The sequence below is a fragment of the Ranitomeya variabilis genome, chromosome 4 (assembly GCF_051348905.1).
Source record: "Ranitomeya variabilis isolate aRanVar5 chromosome 4, aRanVar5.hap1, whole genome shotgun sequence".
Classification (NCBI taxonomy): domain Eukaryota; kingdom Metazoa; phylum Chordata; class Amphibia; order Anura; family Dendrobatidae; genus Ranitomeya; species Ranitomeya variabilis.
The window spans coordinates 257,577,685-257,602,766 of NC_135235.1; the positions used below are offsets into that span (position 1 = coordinate 257,577,685).

Below are 25,082 nucleotides of genomic sequence, written 5' to 3' on the forward strand. Positions count from 1 at the left end.
AACCCCTTCATCTGCGACAGGACGAGGTTTCTAATACTGGGTGAGAGCCTTGTGGGAATCCTCGATCCACTGTGATGGCGGCAGCGGCTCAGGACGGTATCGACGCTGGAGACACGAGTCATTAAGTGAGCGGCCGCCGACACCGCGAAAAATGTGTGAAAAATTCTGGCACATCGCAGCGCGGAACGTTAACCCCTTTGCTGGTAAGGAGACAGAGAGCGCTCACGTCATCAGTAATGGGTTCTTGTTTTTTTTTCTGGGGCGACACAAGTATCTTTTATAATTTTGGCGCATTGTTGTGTCGTCCACACGTCAGACAGACGCTCGCTCCCGCCATGAGCCGGGGTTGTGCAGCGCCATAATGTGTGCGTGTTCACAGAAAATCCGTCTCCACATCTCTGCTTCCTGTCAGTAACTGGAAACATCCAATCCTGTCCCCGCCCAGCTGCTGCGCACCTCTTTGTTCTGGGGCCACAGCTTCAGTGCTTCAGCTGCAATATTGAGCGATCTGATGTACGTGGAATAAATGGCGCTATAATAATAATAATCTGATTCTAGTCTTACACAGTGACTTAGTTGATCACAATATATTCGGTGACTGAATTGTTATTTGTGTTTTCAATATTGAGGAACAAATTGAACATAAAAAAGACAAAAGGCAAAATGAAAACTGCCCGAGAAGAACGGAGGAAATACGACCCCAGGTGCGCCTGCGCGGGGCCCTTCACCCCTGGGATCCAGTGGAAAGTCGCACAGGGATTTATTTACCAGGAATCCGGACACTGATAATCCGGAGCGATCTGTCCCATTCATGCCGAAGTAAAGGAATGCGAGAGTAACCGCTCGTAAACTCCCGGCTGTTAACTGTGGCCGTGCCGGGGCGTCCCCAGCCCCGCGGATGAGTCACCGGGCCCGCACGACCATGAGAGTCACCGCCCCCTCCCCGGACCGCCCGCACGATCTCGGCCTTTCACGACTGACGCCCCCGGAGGACGGCACCGCCCACGTGTGCGCCAAATTCTAAGCCCGCCCACCAACGCCGTTCCCGCCCCTGTGATTGGCGGGGTTGTGAGTGTGGGCGTGGTTTTGCAGCCCGGGTTTGAAGACGGAGTCGTGTTATTGGTCGGCAGTAGGAGGACGGGCCACACAGACGGCGCGGAGCACCGGAGAGGAAGGTCCGGATCCGGCACCGCATGGAGGACTGGACCGCGCTACCGCTGCTGCCTTTGGCCGGCGTGACCGCTGCTGCCGGGGCCACCGGGCTGCTGCTGTACCGCCTGCTACGGAGGTGAGCGCGGGGCGGTGGGGCTTTGTGAGGGGGGAGGGGATATTAACCCGAGCTGTGCTGGAGCGGAGTGACAGGAGGCGCCGGGGAGTGACTGCCGGCAGTGAGTGAGCTCTGGGGAGCGGGGGGTCAGTGTGAGGAGACGGGGCTTCACGGAGGGATATACGGGGGTCCGCACTGAGGAATATACGGGGGTCCGCACGGAGGGATATACCGGGGGGGCCGCACTGAGGGATATATGGGGGGCCGCAGGGAGCGACATACCGGTGTCCGCACGGAGGGATATACGGGGGGTCCACACTGAGGGATATACGGGGGGTCCGCACTGAGGGATATACGGGGGGTCCGCACTGAGGGATATACGGGGTGTCCGCACGGAGGGATATACGGGGGGTCCGCACTGAGGGATATACGGGGGGTCCGCACTGAGGGATATACGGGGTGTCCGCACTGAGGGATATACGGGGGGTCCGCACGGAGCGATATACCGGGGGCCGTCACTGCTGTCTTGGATAATGGGGTATATGGGGGGGGGGGATAATGGATTATCTGGGGGACACTCCTCCTGCCCAGGACATACCCTGTTAGGGCATGTTCACACTTTGCAGATTTTGCTGCGGTTTTCCCTGCGGATTTTCCTGCGGGTTTTCAACAGCACTTTCCTATTGGTGCATGTTGAAAACTGCTGCGGTATCCGCAGAAAGAAGTGACATGCTCCTTCTTTTTTTCCGCAGCAATTCCGCGCGGTTTTTAAAGGGATTTTCCGCAAAGTGGGCACAGCGGTTTTTGTTTTCCATAGGGTAACATTGTACTGTACCCTGCATGGAAAACTGCTGCGGATCCGCAGCGTCAAATCTGCAGCTGATCTGCAGCAAAAACCGCAAAGTGTGAACATAGCCTTAGAGGTATTTGGGGGGCTCAGTTTGTTTCTGGGGTCCTCTGTCAACCCTGTGCCCCCCTCCGTGGTCTCATCCCCAGGTATGGTGTTAAGGCCCCGTCACACTTAGCGACGCTAAAGCGATCCCGACAACGATACGACCTGTCAGGGATCGTTGCTGCGTCGCTATGTGGTCGCTGGTGAGATGTCAAACAGTGAGATCTTCCCAACGACGCAGCAGCGATGCGGCGACCTGTACAACGATGTCGTTGGTCGTTGTGACCCTGTCACATGGCAGCTATTATGACGATTCAGACCTCGACGAGGGACGTCCTGTGTGACGTTGTAGTCAACGAGGTCGTTGGTAAGGTGTCAAACACAGCGATGTGTGCTACCCAGCGGGACCTCAACGATCAAAAAAAGGTCCAGGCCATTCCAACACGACCAGCGATCTCACAGCAGGGGCCGGGTCGCTGGTACGTGTCACACATAGCGAGATCGCTACTGAGGTCGCTGTTGCATCACAAAACTTGTGACTCAGCAGCGATCTCGCTAGCGACCTCGCTTAGTGTGGCGGGGGCTTTAGCAGTGAAGCCCCCCATACGCCAGCGCTTCCTCCTCCCACTTCTTACAGGATGGCCGCTCCAGTGTCTGTGCCTCCAGCTGTTGTGGTGTCTCGGCCGGGGACGTCCTGACAACATCTTTGTTTTCTGGGGGGCGGTGTAGGGACGGGGGTCTGACAGCTGCTGCCGCACAAGTGTCCGGCAGAGATGAGGGGACGCTCACCCCGCAATCTGCAGGATCCGGCTGACTGATTTATAGATTTTTTTCCTCTTGTCACATCTGCGGCTAAATCCCAATGTCTTCTGGTTTCCTCCAGTGTGTGCTGTGATGACCGTCCGCACTGTCAGACCCTGAGCGTGTTGTGCATCCGCGTGTCGTCGCCCGTCCCACGTGTGGCACTAGAAGCCTTGTTTCCTTGTGGGGGGTACAGTCATGTTCAAGACACTTTCATTATACTTGGTCAGACCCCGTGGGCGCTGGAGCGCCGGTGGGTAGTGGGGGCCTGAGTCATATGATCAGTGTATAACTCTTGGGGGTTCCCCGGGCTGTAACTGGTTGGCCCCATAGTGAATGGCGACGATACATGATGAGTTTTGTTCTGTTTTGCAGGAAACCTCCGACCCACCTGAATGTGAATTGCTGGTTCTGCAGCCAGAACTCCGTGGTGCCTTATGGCAACCGAAACTGCTGGGACTGCCCCAACTGCGAGCAGTACAACGGCTTCCAAGAGGTGAGAACGGCCAGCGTGTTGGCTGTACCCCTGTAAGAGGGGCCGCGGAGTCCTGCGTTACCGGCCCCTCTCTTTCTAGCTGTGTTTGGGCGCACAAGGGCGTCTGCTCCCCTTAATATGTACGGCCCATTGCTCATTACCATATGTCGGCCAGCCCCCTTCACACGCAGCTCTTTGAGGACTGATGGGACGGGGGCGTACCATGCTAGTACCCTGCACAAGCTTCTGGACTGGGGGCCGCTTTATTCCCAGCCAGTTGTTGTGCTTGTTAAATATCCTCTTTGTCTCAACTGATTTTTGTTTTTCTTTTCTCCTTCCCTTCTTCCAAGGGCCAAAACTTTATTGGGTTTTTTTTTTTTGGGGGGGGGGAGGGGACGAGCCATAGTTTCAAAGGACAACATATGGTTTATCATGGAATGGACTGAAAAAAAAATACTAGTGGGATGAAACGGCTTAAGAACAAAACCCGGCTGCTTTTTTTTTTTGTCTGTTTATGGCAGTTACCGGACAGATTCACTTTAAATTTTGATAGAGCGAAAAGGTTTTCTTTTTTTAACGGGATTAGTTTGAGTTCTCACTTTATATATTTTATACGTTACTTTAAAGTTTCCATAAATCTTGAATCGCTTATACTATAGATGTAATTCCACAGTATCACAGTATGAGGGACTGATTGTGATCTTTTACGAGTCTCACACCGGGCACCAAAGTAGTAACGGATTGCTGCAACTGGGACCATCAGTAGTCCTCCGGCCTCTATACCCGTCGGTGCCGAGTTGTAGAGGCCGGAGTCGGCCTCCTCTATACCCGTCGGTGCCGAGTTGTAGAGGCCGGAGTCGGCCTCCTCTATACCCGTCGGTGCCGAGTTGTAGAGGCCAGAGTCGGCCTCCTCTATACCCGTCGGTGCCGAGTTGTAGAGGCCGGCGTCAGACGCCTCTATACCCGTTGGTTCCATGTAGTAGAGGCTGGAGTCGGCCGCCTCTATACCTCTTGGTGCCATGTTGTAGAGGCTGGAGTCAGCCGGTACGCACGAGCATTTGCAGCTGCGCCATTTAACCGACGCTGTTAGACACGGACAGCAGCATTTAAATGGGTTAACAGCAGCGATCAGAACTCCCAACTGCTGCTGTCAGAGCAAGACGCCAACTGTATAAAGGTATGTGCGCACGCTGCGGATCCGCAGCAGTTTCCCATGCATTTACAGTATAATGTAAACCTATGGGAAACGAAATCCGCAGTGCACATGCTGCGGAAAAAACTGCGCGGAAACGCAGCGGTTTACATTGCGCAGCATGTCAATTCTTTGTGCGGATTCCGCTGCGGGTTTACAACTGCTCCAATAGAAAACTGCAGGTGTAAACCCGCAGCGGAATCCACAATAGAAACCGCCATAAATCCACAGGAAAAACCGCGGCGGTTTTGCCCTGCGGATTTATCAAATCCGCTGCGGAAAAATTCGCAGTGGACCATTCTACGTGTGCACATACCCTCACACTTCTGGCATTCACTGCTCCTGAGCCCCTTCCACACATGCGGACCCCCGGACAGTTACACACATTTGCAGTAAGGGTTAATCTTGGATCCGGCAGCGATGTCCGTGAAGCCGCTTACTGGCTTTGTTTCATTTACCCAATGCGGGAAGAGAGGATGAGGCAGGGAGCTGTGAGGAAGATGAGACGTGTAGTGCCTGCAGCTGAGCTGTAAATTGAGGGTCCTGCGGTCAGGGGGGCGATGTGGTGTGATTTCAAGTTCGTGGATCCCAATGCAAAACAAGAGCCCAAATATTACAAGTCTCTATTAGCATTAGTCTTGTAGGGGCAACAGGAACCATTTGGGCCCCCTTAGGCTCCAGGGCCCATGTGTGACTCCTGCACCCACTCTCGTAACACGAGGCGGTAACCATGGCGATGCATAGGTCTGCACTGGGGCTGTATACACACACATGTTGTTTTGACTATTTGCAGAGTTGTTTCTGATTATTACTGCAGTTGCATTGGATCCATACAAGAGAGGGCTGCAGAAGTGTCCACGCCCTTATCGTGGCCTCGCCCTTATCGTGGCCTCGTGCGGCGTTTACGAGTCTTTAACCCCCTTTTATCTTTCTTGTGAATCATTAAAGAATTTTATGGGTTTAGGTTTCATGCAGACATCACAGAGCAGCCATAGACCATTTAGACCTGGCGTCTGTTACCTGCAGGAATCGTAGTAAATGAAGAAAGGCTGGAAACTTGTACAGACCAAAGACTTCTCACAGCTGAGGGTTTGCTACTATTAGTCGTGGCACGGGACACCTGTGGGGAAAGCTCCTCGTGTCCTGGTAGTTCCAAAAAGTGGAGACTAGATGGAATTGTAACAAACCTCCAGCTGTGAGAACTACTAGTTCCCCTCTTCTTCCCCAGCCTGTAACCACAATGCTCCGGTTCTGTCTGATTGCAGAACGGCGACTACAATAAACCGATTCCGGCACAACACAGCGAACACCTGAACCACCTGGTGTCCGGCGGGAGCACGATCGCCGAATCCACGAAGCCGCAGCAATGGGTGAACTGCGGCCTCCTGCTGTGCAAGAAGTGCAACAACAACCAGAGCACCAAGATCAAGCAGCTGGCGTCATTCCTGCCCCGAGAGGAGGTAGGTGATGGGCGCAGAATGCTATAAATCCAGCATTTATTTTACCAAAGACCAAATATATTGTTTACGCAACAATATCCGATAAAAATGGCAAATTAATTATCTCTTCTGTATTTGTATCTTCTGAAATTAGTAAGTTTTGGAGTAGAAATATTACTGTATATACTCGAGTATAAGCCGACCCTCCCCCCCCCTAATTTTGCCACAAAAAACTGGGAAAGCTTAAAGACTCGAGTATAAGCCTAGGGTGGGAAATGCAGCAGCTACCGGTAAATGTCAAAAGTAAAAATAGCTCAATTAATTTTACTTTTATTGGTATCTATCAGTAGGTTAAGTGTTTTTGAATATCCATATTGAATCAGGAGCCCCATATAATGCTCCATAAAGATTGATGGGCCCCATAAGATGCTCCATATTAAAATATGCCCCATATAATGCTCTATATACAAATATGCCCCATATAATGCTCCATACAGTTCATTATGGCCCCATAGATCCTCCACATACAAATATGCCCCATATAATGCTCCATACCGTTCTTTATGGCCCCATAAGATGCTCCATATAACAATGTGCCACATATAATGCTGCTGCAATAAAAAAAAAATAAAAAAATGACATACTTTCCTCTCGTCGCTGCTCCTCAGCGTCCCGTCTCTCCGCAGTGACTGTTCAGGCAGAGGGCGGCGCGCACACTGATAAGTCATCGTGCCCTCTGACCTGAACAGTCACTGCAGAGGATGCGGAAGACGGAGCGTTGGTGGAATGAGGGACAGGTGAATACAGCAAATAGATCAATGGCTGCACTCAAAATTTACTTGTGCTAAAGTAAGGAAATGTGCGATACATGAAATGTGAGTAGCATAATGGCTTGTGAAATTTATGAAAAAACACATGAGATTCTTAGCACAAGATTTGGCCAAAAGTTGTGAGCCCGTCCACCAAACGTCAAGGTAATCTCAAAACGGATGGGTACCTGAGCTGACTGCCTAGTGTGAACACTTACCTATGGCTAATAACATGGTAAAGCCTGCTTTTATAGGAAGCTCAGAACCAACTGATCTGAAGGGCGGGGCGTTTTTCTGATTTGAACGCCCCGCCCTTCACAGCATGGTGAAGGGCGGGGCGTTCAAATCAGAAAAAATAGTACATAGTAAATATAAGAAAACTGACCGAACAGCAATCTAGTCTGAACTGGTGCATAACCAAAAAAGTCATATAGCAAATAGATCAATGGCTGCACTCAAAATTTACTTGTGCTAAAGCAAGGAAATGTGCGATGCATGAAATGTGAGTAGCATAATGGCTTGTGAAATTTATGACAGGTGAATACGACATACTCACCTGCTCCCGGCGCGGTCCCTGGCAGCTTCTCCCGGACAGATGGTCTCCGGAGCGGCAGCTTCTTCCTTTGTTCAGCTGTCACTGGTACCGCTCATTACAGTAATGAATATGCGGCTCCACTCCTATGGGAGTGGGGTCCATATTCATTACTTTAATGAGCGGTATCACGTGACCGCTGAACAGAGGAAGAAGGCGCCGGAGACCATGAGACATGCAGGGACCGCGTCAGAAGCGCCAGGAGCAGGTGAGTATGTGACCGTCGTCGCTCCCCCTCACTCGCCGACCCTCTCCCCACCCCGCCTTCCATGACTCGAGTATAAGCCGAGAGGGGCACTTTCAGCCCATTTTTTGGGGGGCTGAAAATCTCGGCTTATACTCGAGTATATACTACGGTAAATTTCTTCCGCAGGTTGGTGCTATAAGTATGATTACTGCAAACGTAGGTTGTTTTTTTGTTTGTTTTTTTTTAAATAAAAGCTTTGAATACCTGTCATTTTGTTAAAATATGCTGTGTACACTTTCTTATCATTATATGATTTGTATCCTGCATTTTATTTTCACTCTGCCGGGTTTTCTGAACTAGTGGGTAGAGACTTCCTACTATAATGTCTCCCATAGACAGACATGAGGAATTTTTGGCTCTATGTAGCTTGTGATCAGAAGCGACAGCAGAATGAAGATCACTGTACTGCGCAGTGTAGCTGTGAATCCAGCTCTGGGTAAAGATAAACGCATACTAGAAAGCAACAGCTCTTCAACTTTCTTTTCTCAAATTTGATGACCAGCTGTAATCTGATCCATCAGTGAGCTGACGAGACTGGTTTTAGCTGTTCTTCAGAGTGTATGTTGAGGCAGGGGAAGAGAAGTGGCTCATAAGTGTAGAAAACCAGCACCAACTGTCTGTAAAGGCTTCACAACCCCTCCGACAGAATGTTCTGCGCCACCACCACGTTCACCCCAGGCGCTCTGTAAGAAGTTCTGCATTTAGAGATTGCGCCTCATGGTGCTTTGTCCCTTATTTTCCCTAGGAGCAGTATGACGAGGAGATTGAGCTCTACAAGCACCACCTGGAACAGATGTACAAGCTCTGCCGGCCGTGCCAAACCGCTATAGAAAGTTATATCAAGTACCAAAACCGCCAGCTGCGGGCCATCATGCTGAACCAACAGTTCAAGCGGCGAGAGCTGGATAAGGGTTATGTACAGGTAAGCGCCGTGGCTGGGTAGTTAAAAGTGTTTGTCATTGGAATCTGTTGCTGTATAGTTTATCTACAGTCCAGTTGTCAAGGATGCAAAAAACCTGAGGATCCGACAACTTTTCTGCTCTTTCTGCCTGTAGAGCCTGAAACCTTGTTAACAGGAGATATTAGGGATTTGCATCGTGAGTTCCCAGCTTCATATCTGTCCTTGTTTGTTTATTTTTTTCAGAGTTCTTCAAATTCTTCATTCATTCGGATTCCTGCCAAGGTCATTCTCCTCCGCTGCTTTGCATTCCTGAGTTGCGTCTTCCTCGTGTCCATGACCCGGTTGGGTAAGGGGGACCTTTTCTCTCCCTCCCATAAGGACTCTACAAATTTAACGGCTGAGCTCAGGAACGAGTCTCAGCCGGCAGATGCTGGGAGTCCAACTTTCATCCAGAAGGTCATTGGCGTTCTCCCTGAGCATACACTGAAAAATCTGAATGAGGCTTGGCGTTTCGGACACAATCATCAGATCGACTTGGCGGTCCTCGGCCTTCTAACTTGCGTCTTTGCCATGTTCCTTGCCGGACGTCCTAGGTCAGTTCTTTTCATAAACCATAACATTGCAGTAAGTGAAATGTTTAACCATTGGTTATGCTTCTCAATAGCCAGTTTTATCAGAACCTTCATTGTATTATGACCGACTACGGCTACCTAAGTTTTCCTGGCACAGCTTATCTTAAAAAAAAATAAATAGCAGTGTCATGTTTCTCTGTGTTACATGAATTGGTTAATGAGAATACTTATTTGTATTTAAAGTTTTACTTTTTTTAGGTACTGTGATGGGCACGGACATTGGCCCCACATTGCAATTATGACAATCTTTGTTCTTTCCTTTAAAAAGCTATAGGTTTTTTAAACTGTAGAATGTCATTTATGCTTCAATAACTGAAATTTTATAAAATGTATTTTATTTATTTTTTTCAGGATGCGACGTGTTGATGTATTTGCCTCATTCCTCTGGGTCCTAGTGACAAGCTTCTACCTATCAGAGTTATTTTTTCTGAAGGACTTTCCGAGCTGGATGAATACGGTTAAGCTTGGCACCACCTCCTTGTGTTGCCTGGTCGGTCTCACCTCTGCGATGGCAACAAAGAAAGCGATTGGTCAACGAAGACAGCGTTCTCGAAGGTCAGAGCCAGAAAAATAAGCCGTGGGACCGGAGTGAATGTCCTGTCATTACCATTGAGGACCTGTTAGATGCTGCGTGTTTATTCTATACCGTCTACAAGTAGAACAGGTCCTTTTCTTTACTAATCGGTCTCTTCCAACTGGCTGCATGATATGATTGTAGCCAATTGGTAGCCACCAGTAACACTACACGGAGGATCTGCCACTGTAGACATCTTGGTACTTTTGTATAAAAAGTCCGCAGTGTCAGACCTTCACATAAATAATGAAGTCCTTATGGCTTTGAGAAATGTTGCTCCTAAGATTTTTTTTTTTTATTTTATTTTTTTTGGGGAATGTTGGGCTTCCCCTTAGAAAAAAAACACCTAAGTATTACACTAGCGATGTTTGGGGTGTAATACCCCTTTATGGTACCCTGTATGATCATGTTATACATGTGGACCGAAGACCATAAATTATTAAACGCCAGTCTAACTTTATGGGAGGCTTCAAGGGTGGGGGGCATAGTGTTAATTTCTAAATTATGTAATTTTATGGAACTATAGCGAAATGCCCATAGGCTCGTAATGGTTCAGGCACTGGGATGCCAAATTTATTGATTGACTGGATATAAAAACGGCAATGGTCCAGAAGTTTGGACACCGGCCGTACTTTGTACTGAAGGTGTTGGTTTCATAGGTGCTAGACGTCTAATGATGAAACAATATCTGCCGATCGGTGACTTCTATTTTATAATTGTTTTTAGTGATTAGATTGTAGCACATAGTTCACACTGGCGACACTTACTGAATATTAGCGGTGTGGTGCCATCCCTTTATCTTGCCTGCAGTTGGCGCTCTTGCGGTTGAGTCACACATTATATTAGTGTGACTCTTGGGCCGGAGTTGGGTGGTGACTTGTGGACTCTGGATTGGAAAGAAAGGTTCAGTCCCCTCCATCTGTATAACATTGGGATCATGGGGGTCTTTTTAGTGAGGACCCTTAAAAGTAGGTGGTTCAAGTAATTGGCTCCATTTCCCAGAAAATTCGTTCTACGGAATCTTTTTCTTAGAAGTCTGCTGTGTCGACCTTCTGTTATTCTACGTATAAATTAGTGTCTGACCTTCTCTCCTGGTCAGATAGGCTCGACCGGCCATTCTCTAGAGGACAATCTGACCTTCTGTGATGGCTGATGGCCACCTGGTGGATGCCAACATTTTCTCACCATTAACCACCATGAGTGGGCGAAGTTTTAACCATGTTTGCACTCAATCTAAGGGTTCGTCATACGGCCGTGTAAATCGGATCTAGATTGGAAAGCGGTGCACATTCTGGCCGGCGGCTCTCCCAAGTGTGACGGCTTCATGTATTTCTGTGCAGGTGCCACACTCGGGTCCGGGTAACCGCCGGCCAGTCCGTCCACTGTGTTCTAATCTTGCTCCGATCTATACGGCCATCTGATCTTGCTCTGACACTGCCCGATCAGTCCTGACCGTTCTTGGCCTATAAAGACAGAAGGAAATGGTAACATACAGTTATACATTTCCAGGAGGAATAGCAGAGGGTCAGCGCAGCAGAGTTCTGGGGAAAAGGTGATCAGGAATTGAAAAATTAGAAATGTTGGTGATTTGAAGTTGAAACGCACTTAAATGTTATTTATTAAAATTGTCCCTCTAAAGTGACCCTGCTGCTGGTGAGTGTGAGCTCCGGGGCAAGATATCACGTCCTGCTCTGTGCGAGTGTGAGTTCCTGGGCGAGATATCACGCCCTGCTGTTGGTGAGTGTGAGCTCTGGGGCGAGATATCACGTCCTGCTCTCGGCTTTGCCGCATTGGTCGGTGATGTGTAGATCCTGGGATTATACCAGTGTGATATTTTTCTATTAACAGTGTTGTGACTGTGATTGTTTTTGTGTTGATCCGTGCGCACATAAAGCACAACTAATGAATACTAGCCCTCTGGAGGAGGTGAGGTTGGGGCGTAGCGGGCGGTGTGATTTATATAATATTTTTGTGTGGTTTTTATATGTTGTGTGCAGCACAGTATAGGTGTGTGGCCGCTCCGCTGTCCTGGTGTCTTGCTCTGCACCGGCCGCTCCAAATCTAAATTGTAACCTCCACCAATAATAATGACCACCTGCACCAGTTATAAAGGCGAAACAAAGGGAACCGTCCATCCGGACCACCCTAAGTAGGAGGCTACAGAGGCCTTTAAGGACATGTCCCTAACCTGCCGACTCATGGAGGGGCTGATGGAGCTTGTATTGGACGCCGGTCTCACAGGTATGTGTAGTGCACAGTGGCTTACAGCCTATAGATGACCCCCATCTGGGTGCATGATTAAGGATACTGTCACACAGTGGCACTTTGATCGCTACGACGGTACGATCCGTGACGTTCCAGCGATATCCATACAATATCGCTGTGTCTGACACACAGCAGCGATCAGGGATCCTGCTGAGAATCGTACGTCGTAGCAGATCGTTTGGAACTTTCTTTCGTCGCTGGATCTCCCGCTGTCATCTCTGGATCGTTGTGTGTGACAGCGATCCAGCGATGCATTCGCTTGTAACCAGGGTAAACATCGGGTTACTAAGCGCAGGGCCGCGCTTAGTAACCCGATGTTTACCCTGGTTACCAGCGTAAAAGTAAAAAAAAAAAACAAACAGTACATACTCAAATTCCGGTGTCTGTCCCCCGGCGTTCTGCTTCTCTGCACTGTGAGCGCCGGCCGGAAAGCGAGCACAGCGGTGACGTCACCGCTGTGCTTTCCGGCTGGCAGACACAGTGGAGAGAAGCAGAACGCCGGGGGACAGACACCAGAATGTGAGTATGTACTGTTTTTTTTTTTTTTTTTTTTTTTACTTTTACGCTGGTAACCACGGTAAACATCGGGTTACTAAGCGCGGCCCTGCGCTTAGTAACCCGATGTTTACCCTGGTTACCCGGGGACTTCGGCATCGTTGGTCGCTGGAGAGCTGACTGTGTGACAGCTCCCCAGCGACCACACAACCACTTACCAACGATCACAGCCAGGTCGTATCGCTGGTCGTGATCGTTGGTAAATCGTTTAGTGTGACAGTACCCTAATACTATACAGCCGCCCCTCCATGAGTCAGTAGGTTTGTAAGTAGAGCTGAGCGAATTTTTCAAAATTCGGTTCCAGTTATGATTGTTGCATACATTGAGGATAGGGAAAAAATGGGAAAAGTCAGCTCGCCAGTCTCAGAAGAAATCCAATATTCGTCCACGCTTTGTCCATAGCAAATAGTGAAAAGAGAAAAATCTCCAGCGTGGGCTTTCATGGAATAAAACATCAATTTTATTGGGGACATATTTTAAAACCAATGTTGGGCTACATGCATCACAAAAATGGGGTCCAAACCGACGCGTTTCGACCATTCGGGTCTTATTCCTGGTATCACGAATTATGATCGTCGGCGAATATTTGGTTTTGCAATATTGGCCAACCGTCATTGGAGTCAGTGGGAGTAGAAATGAATAAATGTGTTCGGGACCGATCATAAAAAGGTACATTCGGCAGGAATAGCGCACTAATATAGCGCGAATATGGCAAATTCGGATTTGGCGACTGATTCTGAAAATACTCGCTGAACTCTATCTGCTAGTAGCTGTTGCATCAGTGTTTTGCCCCTGTGCTCCCCCGCCGTTACACGCCGCCACTGCATGAGTGCAGCGGACACGCCGCCACTGCATGAGTGCAGCGGACACGCCGCCACTGCATGAGTGCAGCGGACACGCCGCCACTGCATGAGTGCAGCGGACACGCCGCCACTGCATGAGTGCAGCGGACACGCCGCCACTGCATGAGTGCAGCGGACACGCCGCCACTGCATGAGTGCAGCGGACACGCCGCCACTGCATGAGTGCAGCGGACACGCCGCCACTGCATGAGTGCAGCGGACACGCCGCCACTGCATGAGTGCAGCGGACACGCCGCCACTGCATGAGTGCAGCGGACACGCCGCCACTGCATGAGTGCAGCGGACACGCCGCCACTGCATGAGTGCAGCGGACACGCCGCCACTGCATGAGTGCAGCGGACACGCCGCCACTGCATGAGTGCAGCGGACACGCCGCCACTGCATGAGTGCAGCGGACACGCCGCCACTGCATGAGTGCAGCGGACACGCCGCCACTGCATGAGTGCAGCGGACACGCCGCCACTGCATGAGTGCAGCGGACACGCCGCCACTGCATGAGTGCAGCGGACACGCCGCCACTGCATGAGTGCAGCGGACACGCCGCCACTGCATGAGTGCAGCGGACACGCCGCCACTGCATGAGTGCAGCGGACACGCCGCCACTGCATGAGTGCAGCGGACACGCCGCCACTGCATGAGTGCAGCGGACACGCCGCCACTGCATGAGTGCAGCGGACACGCCGCCACTGCATGAGTGCAGCGGACACGCCGCCACTGCATGAGTGCAGCGGACACGCCGCCACTGCATGAGTGCAGCGGACACGCCGCCACTGCATGAGTGCAGCGGACACGCCGCCACTGCATGAGTGCAGCGGACACGCCGCCACTGCATGAGTGCAGCGGACACGCCGCCACTGCATGAGTGCAGCGGACACGCCGCCACTGCATGAGTGCAGCGGACACGCCGCCACTGCATGAGTGCAGCGGACACGCCGCCACTGCATGAGTGCAGCGGACACGCCGCCACTGCATGAGTGCAGCGGACACGCCGCCACTGCATGAGTGCAGCGGACACGCCGCCACTGCATGAGTGCAGCGGACACGCCGCCACTGCATGAGTGCAGCGGACACGCCGCCACTGCATGAGTGCAGCGGACACGCCGCCACTGCATGAGTGCAGCGGACACGCCGCCACTGCATGAGTGCAGCGGACACGCCGCCACTGCATGAGTGCAGCGGACACGCCGCCACTGCATGAGTGCAGCGGACACGCCGCCACTGCATGAGTGCAGGCTTTTTTTCTGCTTATGTCATTATGGCCCTGTTACATGATGTGTCTCCAGCATCTATGCTCTGCAGTCATAATTTTTTTTTTTTTTGTAAAAAAATTGTCTTTTGCAGCATAAAAAATCCTCTGCTGCCCTCCTCAGCGAACATGCGAACATATACATGTATGAGAGAACGGGGACATTCCAGCTTCTGCCTTGTAGGTCCAGCGGGCGGCACCACAAAATATCAGTGATTTGTTTGTGAATGTTTTGGGGTCATTTTACACTAATATATATATAATTATGGATGGTTCTTGTGTACAAAGCTGTCATGTGTTGTTCCTCTTAGGCAAAGTTCACACTGGGTGTTTCTGCAGTTTTTTTTTTTTTTTTTTTTTTTTAATGCAAAATTTTTAGCTGTGTTTTACAGTACCAGCAAAGTCTGAGATTTCAAAAATCTCATGCACAGTTTTTTGGGGTTTTTTTGTCTCGGGGTTTTTTTGTCTCAGGATTTTGTCCTTTGCATGGTTTCTGCACAGTGGGGCCTGTCACTTCTTTCAGCGGTTTTCATGCTTGGTTTTTTTTTTTTTTTTTTTTTCTTTTTCACTTTCACTCAATGAAATGAATGGATGGTGAAAAACACACCAAAAACGCAGGTATCAGGTTTTGATGCATTTTTGTGCCAAAACCTGATTCTACAGAATAGGACTTTTTTTTTTTTTTTTTTTTTCCCAACACTAAACTTTATCAGCTTGCACGATAGACAAATCTAGAATGCCACAACTAAAGCTTAAAAATGCAAGGAATACATGCTTTATTTATTTTTTGCAGCTTCTTTCCTGCCAAGAGATCAGGTTTTGCTGCAGAAAAAAAGCTGAGAAAACAAAACGCCCTGTGTGAACTTACCCTTATAAATGTTTGAATTAATTGAGATCTGGGTGTTAACGTGTAAATCTTGTCCAGTCCGTGCTGATGTGTTTTCGGATGGACCGTGCCCCTCACACTGAGCAGATGACACCCGGTGTTCAGTTAGGCTACTTTCACACTAGCGTCGTACGACGCACGTCGCAATGCGATGTGACGATGTACCAACGCATACTGTGCCAAAAAAACACAACGGGGGCAGCGGATGCAGTTTTTCAACGCATCCGCTGCCCCATTGTGATGTCCGGGGAGGCGGGGGCGGAGTTCTGGCCGCACATGCTCGGTCGGAAAAGGCGGACACGACGCACCAAAAAACGTTACATGTAACTTTTTTGTGCCGACGGTCTGACGCATCCGTCGCACGACGGATGCAACGTGTGGCAATGCGTCGTTAATGCAAGTCTATGGAGAGAAAAAAACGCATCCTGCAAGCAATTTTGCAGGATGCGGCTTTTTTCCAAAACGACGCATTGCGACGTGCGTCGTACGACGTTAGTGTGAAAGCAGGCTTACTCATAAATTTCTAGGAGGAATAACTTGGAAAAGAACAACACAATCCAGAGGGATGAGGAAAAATGCTCCAGAATGGTTATTGCATGGGGGGCACAAGTATTTACTAAAGTGACAGGAGAGATGAGACCACCATGAAGGTGGTAGACCCCTTTAGTGCCTCCACATGCAGTCGTAAGGGAGACCATCTGCCCTTCCATAAGTGACAAAATCATTTTCTATGAGCGACTCTTGCAAAAAGCAAATGATGATTATGGTGTAATCGTTAAGATCTGCAAGCTTCAATGTAGATCATTGGCGCCCTAGTGCTTGGGTCCGGCCGGTGGTGGGTTACCCTGGCCCAGCCTCGCTAGGATCCGGCCGGTGGTGGGTGACCCTGGCCCAGCCTTGCTAGGGTCCGGCTGGCTGTGCGTGACCCTGGTCCAGCCTCGCTATGGTCCGGCCGGCGGTGGGTGACCCTGGTCCAGCCTCGCTAGGGTCCGGCCAGCGGTGGGTGACCCTGGTCCAGCCTCACTAGGGTCCGACCGGCGGTGGGTGACCCTGGTCCAGCCTCGCTAGGGTCTGGCTGGCTGTGGGTGACCCTGATCCATCCTCACTAGGGTCCGACCGGCGGTGGGTGACCTTGGGCTCTTCATGTCCACTGATCATCGGGCCTTGACGTTTCATTGCTTTTCTGTGATTTTTGTTGTCATTCTTTTCTGTACGATCCATGTTGCTTTGTGCCTGGCTTCCTCCTGTGCAGCTCGCCGTCTGCTCCTGTGATGCTCGTCCTTCTCTCATTGCTGTACACCATGTTATTTCCTGTTCTTTATGATTATGATGTGAACGATTTCTTTGTACTCGTTCCCGCAGCTGATGTTTTGTTAAATAAATGGCCAGCGAGCTGATGACCTGCTCTCCGCTCTTGCACTTTTCATGTTTGTCACCGTCCATTCATCTGCACACATCGCACACGCGCTTTCTGTTGGGGTCCAGTGATTGGGTTACCTAAAATCTGATGAAGAAAAAATTGCAATCGAGTCCTGTAATCCTCCGACCCAAGTATTTCTCCGGCCTCTGCTGAATGGAACACTGTTATGGTTGCTACATTATGGATCCTGATCCACTGATCGCTGCGGCGCCCCGGACACGGCTGTGCTGGGACCGGCAGCTCCATACTGACGGGTTCCCTGCGCAGCTCATGGCTGGAGCGATGCTAGGAATCTTCCATCTTCAGTGTATCATGTCATTAGTTTCCCCACTATAGGGGTATTCCTCCTGATGTGATGCTAGAATATCATCAACTTTGTCCTGCAGAGCAATGCTCCCGACCAGGAGGACAAAGCGTTAAATCCACCATAGCCCCCAGACCTGTCCTCACAGCAGTCACTAAAGTTCCATTCTTCCAACAGTTTAGGGTCTCTGGGGTGGGGGGTCTGCACTCTTTACACATTATAGCATGAATGTTGGGGTTTGGGCCAGGTCTCCTTCCAGGTATGCAGCTTCATGTCTGGTCGTCTTCATCACTTAAATTGTGCTGTATCCGGACCGACCAGGTGGGCTTGTGACGTCCCCACGATAAGACTTCCATGGATGAATGCGGGGACCACCACTGGTGGAATCGTAAGGCTCCATTGAAGCTTTCCTCGCTGCTCCTGACATGCCCATCCCTGCTGTGCCCAATTCCCCTGTGCTGTCCCTCTACAACGCCCAGCATGAAGCCAGTGTCCTCCCCACCTATCTTGGCTCTGGCAGTATAAAGCTTCACATCCCAGGTTTGCTGAAGATGAATCACATGGAAGGTGTGGAGTGCAAAGAGGTGACGTGTGCAATTGCAGGGCTAAGAGAAAAGTATAATATATATATTTATATCTGCCTTTGTTCTATTGTCCTCTTTCCCCATCCAAAATATCTTGATCTTCAGCAGAATACTTAGAGCAGCTCCTGGCTCACCCCACAGGGAGCGTCTGCTCTCACTGTATCCTGATCTCTGTATAATATATATTTATTTCAGTTCATCATTTTCAAAATGGCTGTTTTGCTGCCAGGGAATCAAAATTGTTGTTCCCGGCCAGAGGCTCTAACCTCGCACTGTGACGACCCTGCAATAGGCCTGTGTTCACACGTGCTTTTTTTTTTTTTTTTTTCTTGCAGGCAAAACCTGCTCTTGCTTGCATTTGTGCCTGCATTTGTGTCTTGTGGTCTTGTGCACACTGATAAGGTTTAGTGCTTCCTCCTTCCCCCCCCCCCCCAAAAAAAAAAAAAAAGAGGTGCAACTTCCGGAGTTTTCTGCACACAAAAAAAGCAGTAAAACCTGACACCTGCGTTTTTTGCTGTATTTTTGCACTTCCTCACTGCTTTCTATGGGTGAAAAACCACTGAACGAAGTCACATGCTGCAGTCTCCAAGTTTAGTCAGGGGAAAATAAACAACGTGTGTGTGACTTCTGAAATCTCAGCTTTTGCTTTTATTGTAAAATGCAGTTTAAAATTTTCATTAAGAAAAAAACGAAACGTGTGAGCTTGGGCTTGTGCACATAGACTCTGCTGAGAGGAAACGCTCCAACTGCTTCTCAAAAACTTGGTTTCTACTCCAGAAAGTCATTTACAGATGGTGTACACGCCCGAGACTTTGTCCCCATGCAAAAAAAAAAAACAAAAAAACTTTTTATAAACTTATACCCCAGCCTGATATCCACGACCTGGTCATGATCAGGGAAGATTTGTCCCATTTTATTGCCCTTGAGTCCATATTTCTTCTGTAAGGATGCTCCCAGAATGAGAGTCCCGGCCATAGACTTGGGCGCCGCCTGTCGCTGGTTTCATCCTTACAATGGCCTCTCTGTAATGAAGCAGCTGCACCGACACATGTGCTAGATCTAAGGGGGTGTGTAGTCGGGCAGCGGCGGTCCCCCAGATCCTGGCACATGTGGGCACGTCAGCTGCTATCAGACAGGTGCCGTTGGGGCAGACATGACTTTGCTGGGGTTTCTTTTCCTGCTTGCTGGCAGTGAATGGGAACGCGCCGGCCCGGTTCTCACATCTTCTAAAGCTTTCCTTCACTTGTATCCGGTCTCGTGAGACAATACAAATTACACTCCTCCAGCCGGACACCTCTGTAGCCGAGGAGCGAGACCCCTGCTACAGGTACAGGTGGCCGGCAGAGGAGGTCTCCAGGGTGTAGGAAGTTTCCATTCACTGACAAGGGGAACAATGGGTTAAATTATAAAGTTGCTGAATATTATATACAGATTTAAGATGCATTTATAGAAGGCTGGATGCCCATTTAAAGAGGTAACCGTCTTTATTTATATTTTTTAATTTCTCCCTTAAATCAATAATATACATGAAAATACAAAATACAGAAACCCGCTGCTTTCTCCACCTGGACTGATCTTTCACTCTCAATTCTGATGTAAAAAAAACTGTATTAAGTAAAGCAAAAAATTGTCATTACTGAGAGTGACAGTTGGTGCTTGTAAGGTTCTATGGGAAACTTTCAGCGGAATGTCTGTCGCCTCTAGCTCCTCCCACATCCATAGTACTTTCCGAGCACCAACTGTGATCGCCCGCAGGGCTCAGCCGTGTGCTCCTTCCTTCTACAGGTATCTCTCCGGGGACTCGGTGCCTTCATTCGGACTCATGAACGGCAGTATAGTTCTCCCGGACCAGCCGACCCCATTGCTGTCCACCCCTCCGGGTCTCCTGCACCTGCTCAGCCACCAGTCCTATCGCTCCGAGCGCAAAGCTTCGCCGTCGTCTCTGCCCGGACGTCTGAACCGAGCCTTGTCTCTAGGCACCATCCCCTCCTTGGCGCGGGCAGGTAACTCGCTCCTATAGGTTAATGGGTGGAAATGAGATTATTCAGGGGGATAATCGTATGCAGCTTTCGTAGCCTTGATATTGGGGGGGATCGTGCAGATGCCGCTATTGGGGGACATTAATCCTATCCATCTGGTTTCGGCTGCACAGCGGTAATGGTCTCCTTGTTCTGGCTCCGGGGCCCCTCCTGCTATTGCCACTACATTGGGTGGAATGACTGGAATGTGCAGGGGCCACAAACAGGAAATGAGGCGGAATGTTAACCCTGTAGTGTCTGTGCAGCCTGATTAACCCCTTGTGATCTGCATTGCTTTAGTTTCTCTTTTCCTGATTGGCTGTCTACAGCTTAATTTGGGTTTGGATCCCCTTGGTTCCATTGGTCCTTTTACAGGATGATCCTTGATGGGAATTTCAGGGTCCTGGGTGCTACCTTCTTTACTGTGACTGAGATTCTGTACACGTTGACCAGATTCGCCTTAGATCAATAATCAATAATTCTGAAATGGTTGCTAGCATTGATGCTGGATTATTGGACTTTCTGGACCATCAGATGTATCGGTAGGAAGCTTGATCGTACTCTGATCCGCTGCCGTCTTACAGTTACTTTGCTCCTGGGCCCCTGCTTGGCTGTTGCTGTTGCTCCTCGGCGGTGCCCGGATGCGGTAGACGGTGACGTGCCCTGCACTCTGTTTTCTAGATTCCGGGTATCTCTTCAGCGGCAGCCGCCCGGCCTCTCGGGCTTCGGTGTATAAGGAGTCTCCGGGATCAGGTCAGTGAGTCGTGGATTTATCCACTGTGGTTCCGCCATGGGCACAGACGTCACCCAGAAGCAGACTTACTTCCCAATGTCTCTTCCTCTTGTCCTCTCCAGATTATTTCTCGCTCCTGTCTGGGAGTGGCGCGGTGTCGCCTCTGCCGTCTCCTACCCCCTCCGTGGCTGGCTCGGCCATCTCCAGCTGCGGGTCTTTGTTCCACAGACGTCCCATTATCAGCCCTGCTCGTCTGAACTTACAAGGACAAAAACTCGGCCTCTCACTGAACAGGACACCGACTCGGACCAGCTTTGATGACTTGTACCAGCCCGACAGCAGCCTCGGATCTCATGAGTTCACGCCAAAGTTCTCACCAAGTGCGTGACTGGTTATTTAGGGACAAGAATGTGAACGATTCATCTGAGAATAGTAGATACTGGCAGGGTAGGGGGTGCCATCACCTGATGCCAGCACACCACTCCCCAGGACTACTACTTCACCATCCTCTCCAGCTCTCTCTGACCCTCACTGTGTTTCTTCACCCTTCAGAGACCATGAAGCTGATGACAGAAGCCGGCAGCATCTCCAGCCATCACACCCCCAAGATGGACAAGTCCTCTCATTCCTCTGCCTGTCCGGTGGACTCCACCACAGCGTTCCTGGAATCTCCATCCAAGTGGAAAAGTGAGTGGCGTCTTGTATCCCCTGCTCTGTTATCATAGGAGCGAGCTAGTGAAAGTATACACTGAGGTCTCGTCCCCCCGGGGGTACATGCCCCCTCTATATAATCCAGCATGTTCCCTGCAGGGTCTGGGACGTCTCAACAAGCCCCCTAATAGTGGGGTTCCCAGTCCTATGGAATATAGCATACGTGACCAGCGCTCTTATAGGCGATGCATTGGGAGGTGGTCACCCAGTATACATGGGATCCCCACTGCATAGAAGAGCGATCGTTCTCATTCACTGCCAGCAAACAAATATGTTGAAAACTGATAAACTAAAAAAAAATATAAGAGGGAATTGTAGAAATTTTCATAAATGCAACGATTTAACCTAAACCTAGAGCATCCCTTTAATATTACCAAGCAGAGTTCTCCAGATCGGGTCCTGATTTTGCCGCCGGCCCTTATTTGCCTCTGTTTTGTCCCCAGATTGTGATGGGATGTCGCTGACCGGCGTCTTTTTGGTTCTGAGCTTCACTATGAACCTGGTGATGATCGTCTTCTTCTACCAGAAATAACAGACCTCACGTTCCGTCCTGGATTCATCTGGTGCTCAGGAGGGCGATGCCGCCCGATCTTCTGGACATTCCCCCTCCTTGGTGTTGCCCATCACTGGTGCTCTCTGCTGCCTCCTGGGCAGGGCGATGACTACTCCACCACATCATTGGTCTTCTCTTCCTGGACTGGGGGTGTTATCAGGCAGTTCCTGCGGGGGTGGGATGCAGGTGACTTCGGGGGGGGTCCTGATTTCGTCTGGGTGGAAGAGGTGGATTTTATTAGTCACAGTTCGGTGGTCTGTAAATATCTTGTTTTTGTGTTTTTACGTCCGATGTTGTTGTCCGAATACAAAAAAACAAATCTTGTTTTGTAATATTCTGGTCATCGTGTCCTTAGCGCTAGTATTAAAACCTTACCATGTGTCAATGTGAATAAGGGCTGAGCAGGATGGGGTCCTGAATGGATACCCAGCAATATAAATGTAAGGTCCAGCTCCAAGAAATGGAGGGCTTGCCATTACCTATACTCAGTGCAGAAACCTGAAAAAAAACTGGAGGGTCAGTCCGTATCCGTGCAAAATATCACCCCATGTTATTACATGCACTGTTGCTTTTACTTACAGCAGGGTCTATGTTCATTGTTTTCTATTTGCATTTGTAACAACTTACACTCCGGTTCATTTTATTATTTTTTCTTTTCTTTTCAGTAAAGTTCCACCAATAATGTGTTCGCCCCCAATCTGACTCGGCGGTTTTAAAATAGGATTGATCAACTTTTCAATTTTCATGAAATAAAAGAAGGCCGAAGAGTAAAACATTTCACAAACTTACATACACTGCTCAAAAAAATAAAGGGAACACTTTAGCACCACAATGCAACTCCACGTAAGTCACACTTTGGTGAAATCAGCCTGTTCAGTTGTGAAGTAACACCGATTGTGAATCAATTTCTACTTCTGTTGTGAAAATAGAACAGACAACCCCTATAAAGGAGTGGTTCTGCAGGGGTGACCACAGACCATTTCTCTGTTCCCATCCTTTTTGGACACTGTTGCATTTTGTCATTGCTCTCAGAGGTACTGTACAGTAGCATGAGGTGGGGTTTACAACCTACAGAAGATGCTCAAGTAGTGCATCTCATCCAGGATGGCACATCAATGCGAGCTGTGGTAAGAAGGGTAGTGGTGTCTGTCGGCAGTGTGGCCGGAGTATGGAGCAGATACCAGGAGATAGGCAAGTACACCAGGAGATGTGGAGGGGGCTGTAGGAGGGCAACAACCCAGCAGCAGGATCCTTAACTACTCATTTGTGCAAGGAGGCGCAGTGCCAGATCCTGGGGGCATATACACATCACATTAGGTCTGGGGGCGCATAAACAACATAAGAGGGGCAGTGGGGCATATATACATCATGGGACATTAGGGCTGGGGGCATACATAATCAGGAAGGGCAAGGGGTGCATATATTAAATATATATACACACGATGGGAGATAAGTGCTGGGAGCACATACACATCACAGGAGGGGCTGGGGCATCTATACAGATATCGGTGGGGAGCGCAGAGCACGGTGACTCTGCTCACAAAGTACATACCTGGCCACTACATGCTGGCCTGCGTCGGGATGCAATTGTTTATAGCGTGTGGCCGCGTTCTGTAATGAACTCTTGGTGCGCTTGCTCGCTGTGACTGGAGCAGTTATAGGGCCAGCAAAATATGGTCGCTGACATTAGCACTGGGAATCTGCCCGGGGCAGCAGAAAAGATTTCCGTAGCCCTGATCTGGACAGATGTGAGATTTCCTGCCCAGCATGGAAACACATGACAGATCTGTGCTGTCATCTTCATGATGCATGTTGTTATAGATGTGGCCATGTGTGATGGGTTCCTCTGGGAAGCAACCATAGAGTTAATCAAGATTAACTCTTTAGAAGCTGTTGAATTCCCCCCTTTGTCTGGGCAGTATAACACACAGTGACATCCTCGTACCTGGCTGATAAATAATATTCTAGTTTTCAGACACTTTGGGCTCCTGGTTGGAAGTGAACATTTTTGCACTATGATTGCTGTAATAATAGTTGTGGAAACCACGCTGCAGGTTACAGGGGTGACGCGCTCTGTTGGATGCGGACACCTCCTAGAGATGGACGTTAGCTCTTCAGTACAGGATATTTATTTATACAGCACCATTAATTCCATGGTGCTGTAAATGAGAAGGGGGATGAGTAACTGATCTCCCGGACCCCCGCCCATCCTGAGAAAGGGTCACTGAAGAGCTCCGCCTGAATAGAGCAAAGGCTGAGAACGCGCATCTCCGCAGCTTCATGGTCTATGGGACCCCCGGACACAGCCGAGTACAGCGCTCGCTACCTCCTGTTACCGTGGATGGTGGGTTTCCAGTGGGCAGATCTGCTGTGATTGAGACGTTATCCCCAGTCCAAACTTAGTACACCCACCCCCCCTTTCTTGCTAACGGTTTACAAAGCTGAATCACCTGTGCACTAATATTACTGACAACTGGAGCAAAGAAGTGTAAACTAAGCTGACACCAGTACCCGCGAGCAGCGGTCCGCATCCGACCAGCGATGGAGCGGTCAGACCATTACTGACTGCTGGGAAGACTAGGAGACGTGTCCGGCTGCAGCCGATCAACATGGAGGACAGGAGGGAAAAAACTGACCCCGTCCTAAAAGCATCCACATCCTGGTGGAGACGTGTCCGCTGCTTTATGGCTGTCGCCAGCTGTAGTCACAGGTCGTACAGGTAACAGCGCACGGCCAGCCCCAGGACAGCACCTGCTGGCAGGACTGACATCTGCTCTCACCTCCACTACCGGATGGATCCTCCTGGGGGCGCTGAATGCTCTCCGGCCAGGACACCTGCGACCGGTCAGGTCTGGGTATTGCAAAAAGTGCTGAGTGAAGTCAGGTCCGGGCATTGTAGTAAGTGCTGAGTGATGTCAGGTCCGGGCATTACAGTAAGTGCTGAGTGACGTCAGGTCCGGGCATTGTAGTAAGTGCTGAGTGACGTCAGGTCCGGGCATTGCAGTAAGTGCTGAGTGATGTAAGGTCTGGGCACTGCAGTAAGTGCAGAGTGATGTCAGGTCCAAGCATTGTAGTAAGTGCTGAGTGACGTCAGGTCCAGGCATTGTAATAAGTGCTGAGTGA

At 49.7% G+C, this 25,082-nt stretch overlaps 1 protein-coding gene across 1 annotated transcript; it reads left to right on the forward strand.

Annotated features, from left to right (window-relative positions):
- Positions 1-1,041: 1,041 nt before the first annotated feature.
- On the forward strand, positions 1,042-22,291 carry TMEM201 (transmembrane protein 201). The gene is made up of 11 exons (XM_077249637.1): positions 1,042-1,288; positions 3,336-3,456; positions 5,893-6,087; positions 8,460-8,636; positions 8,859-9,208; positions 9,599-9,802; positions 19,730-19,947; positions 20,644-20,715; positions 20,818-21,075; positions 21,248-21,382; positions 21,850-22,291. The coding sequence occupies exons 1-11, from the start codon at positions 1,194-1,196 to the stop codon at positions 21,936-21,938; spliced, it is 1,914 nt and encodes a 637-aa protein (XP_077105752.1). The 5' UTR covers positions 1,042-1,193; the 3' UTR covers positions 21,939-22,291.
- The last annotated feature ends 2,791 nt before the right edge of the window (positions 22,292-25,082 follow it).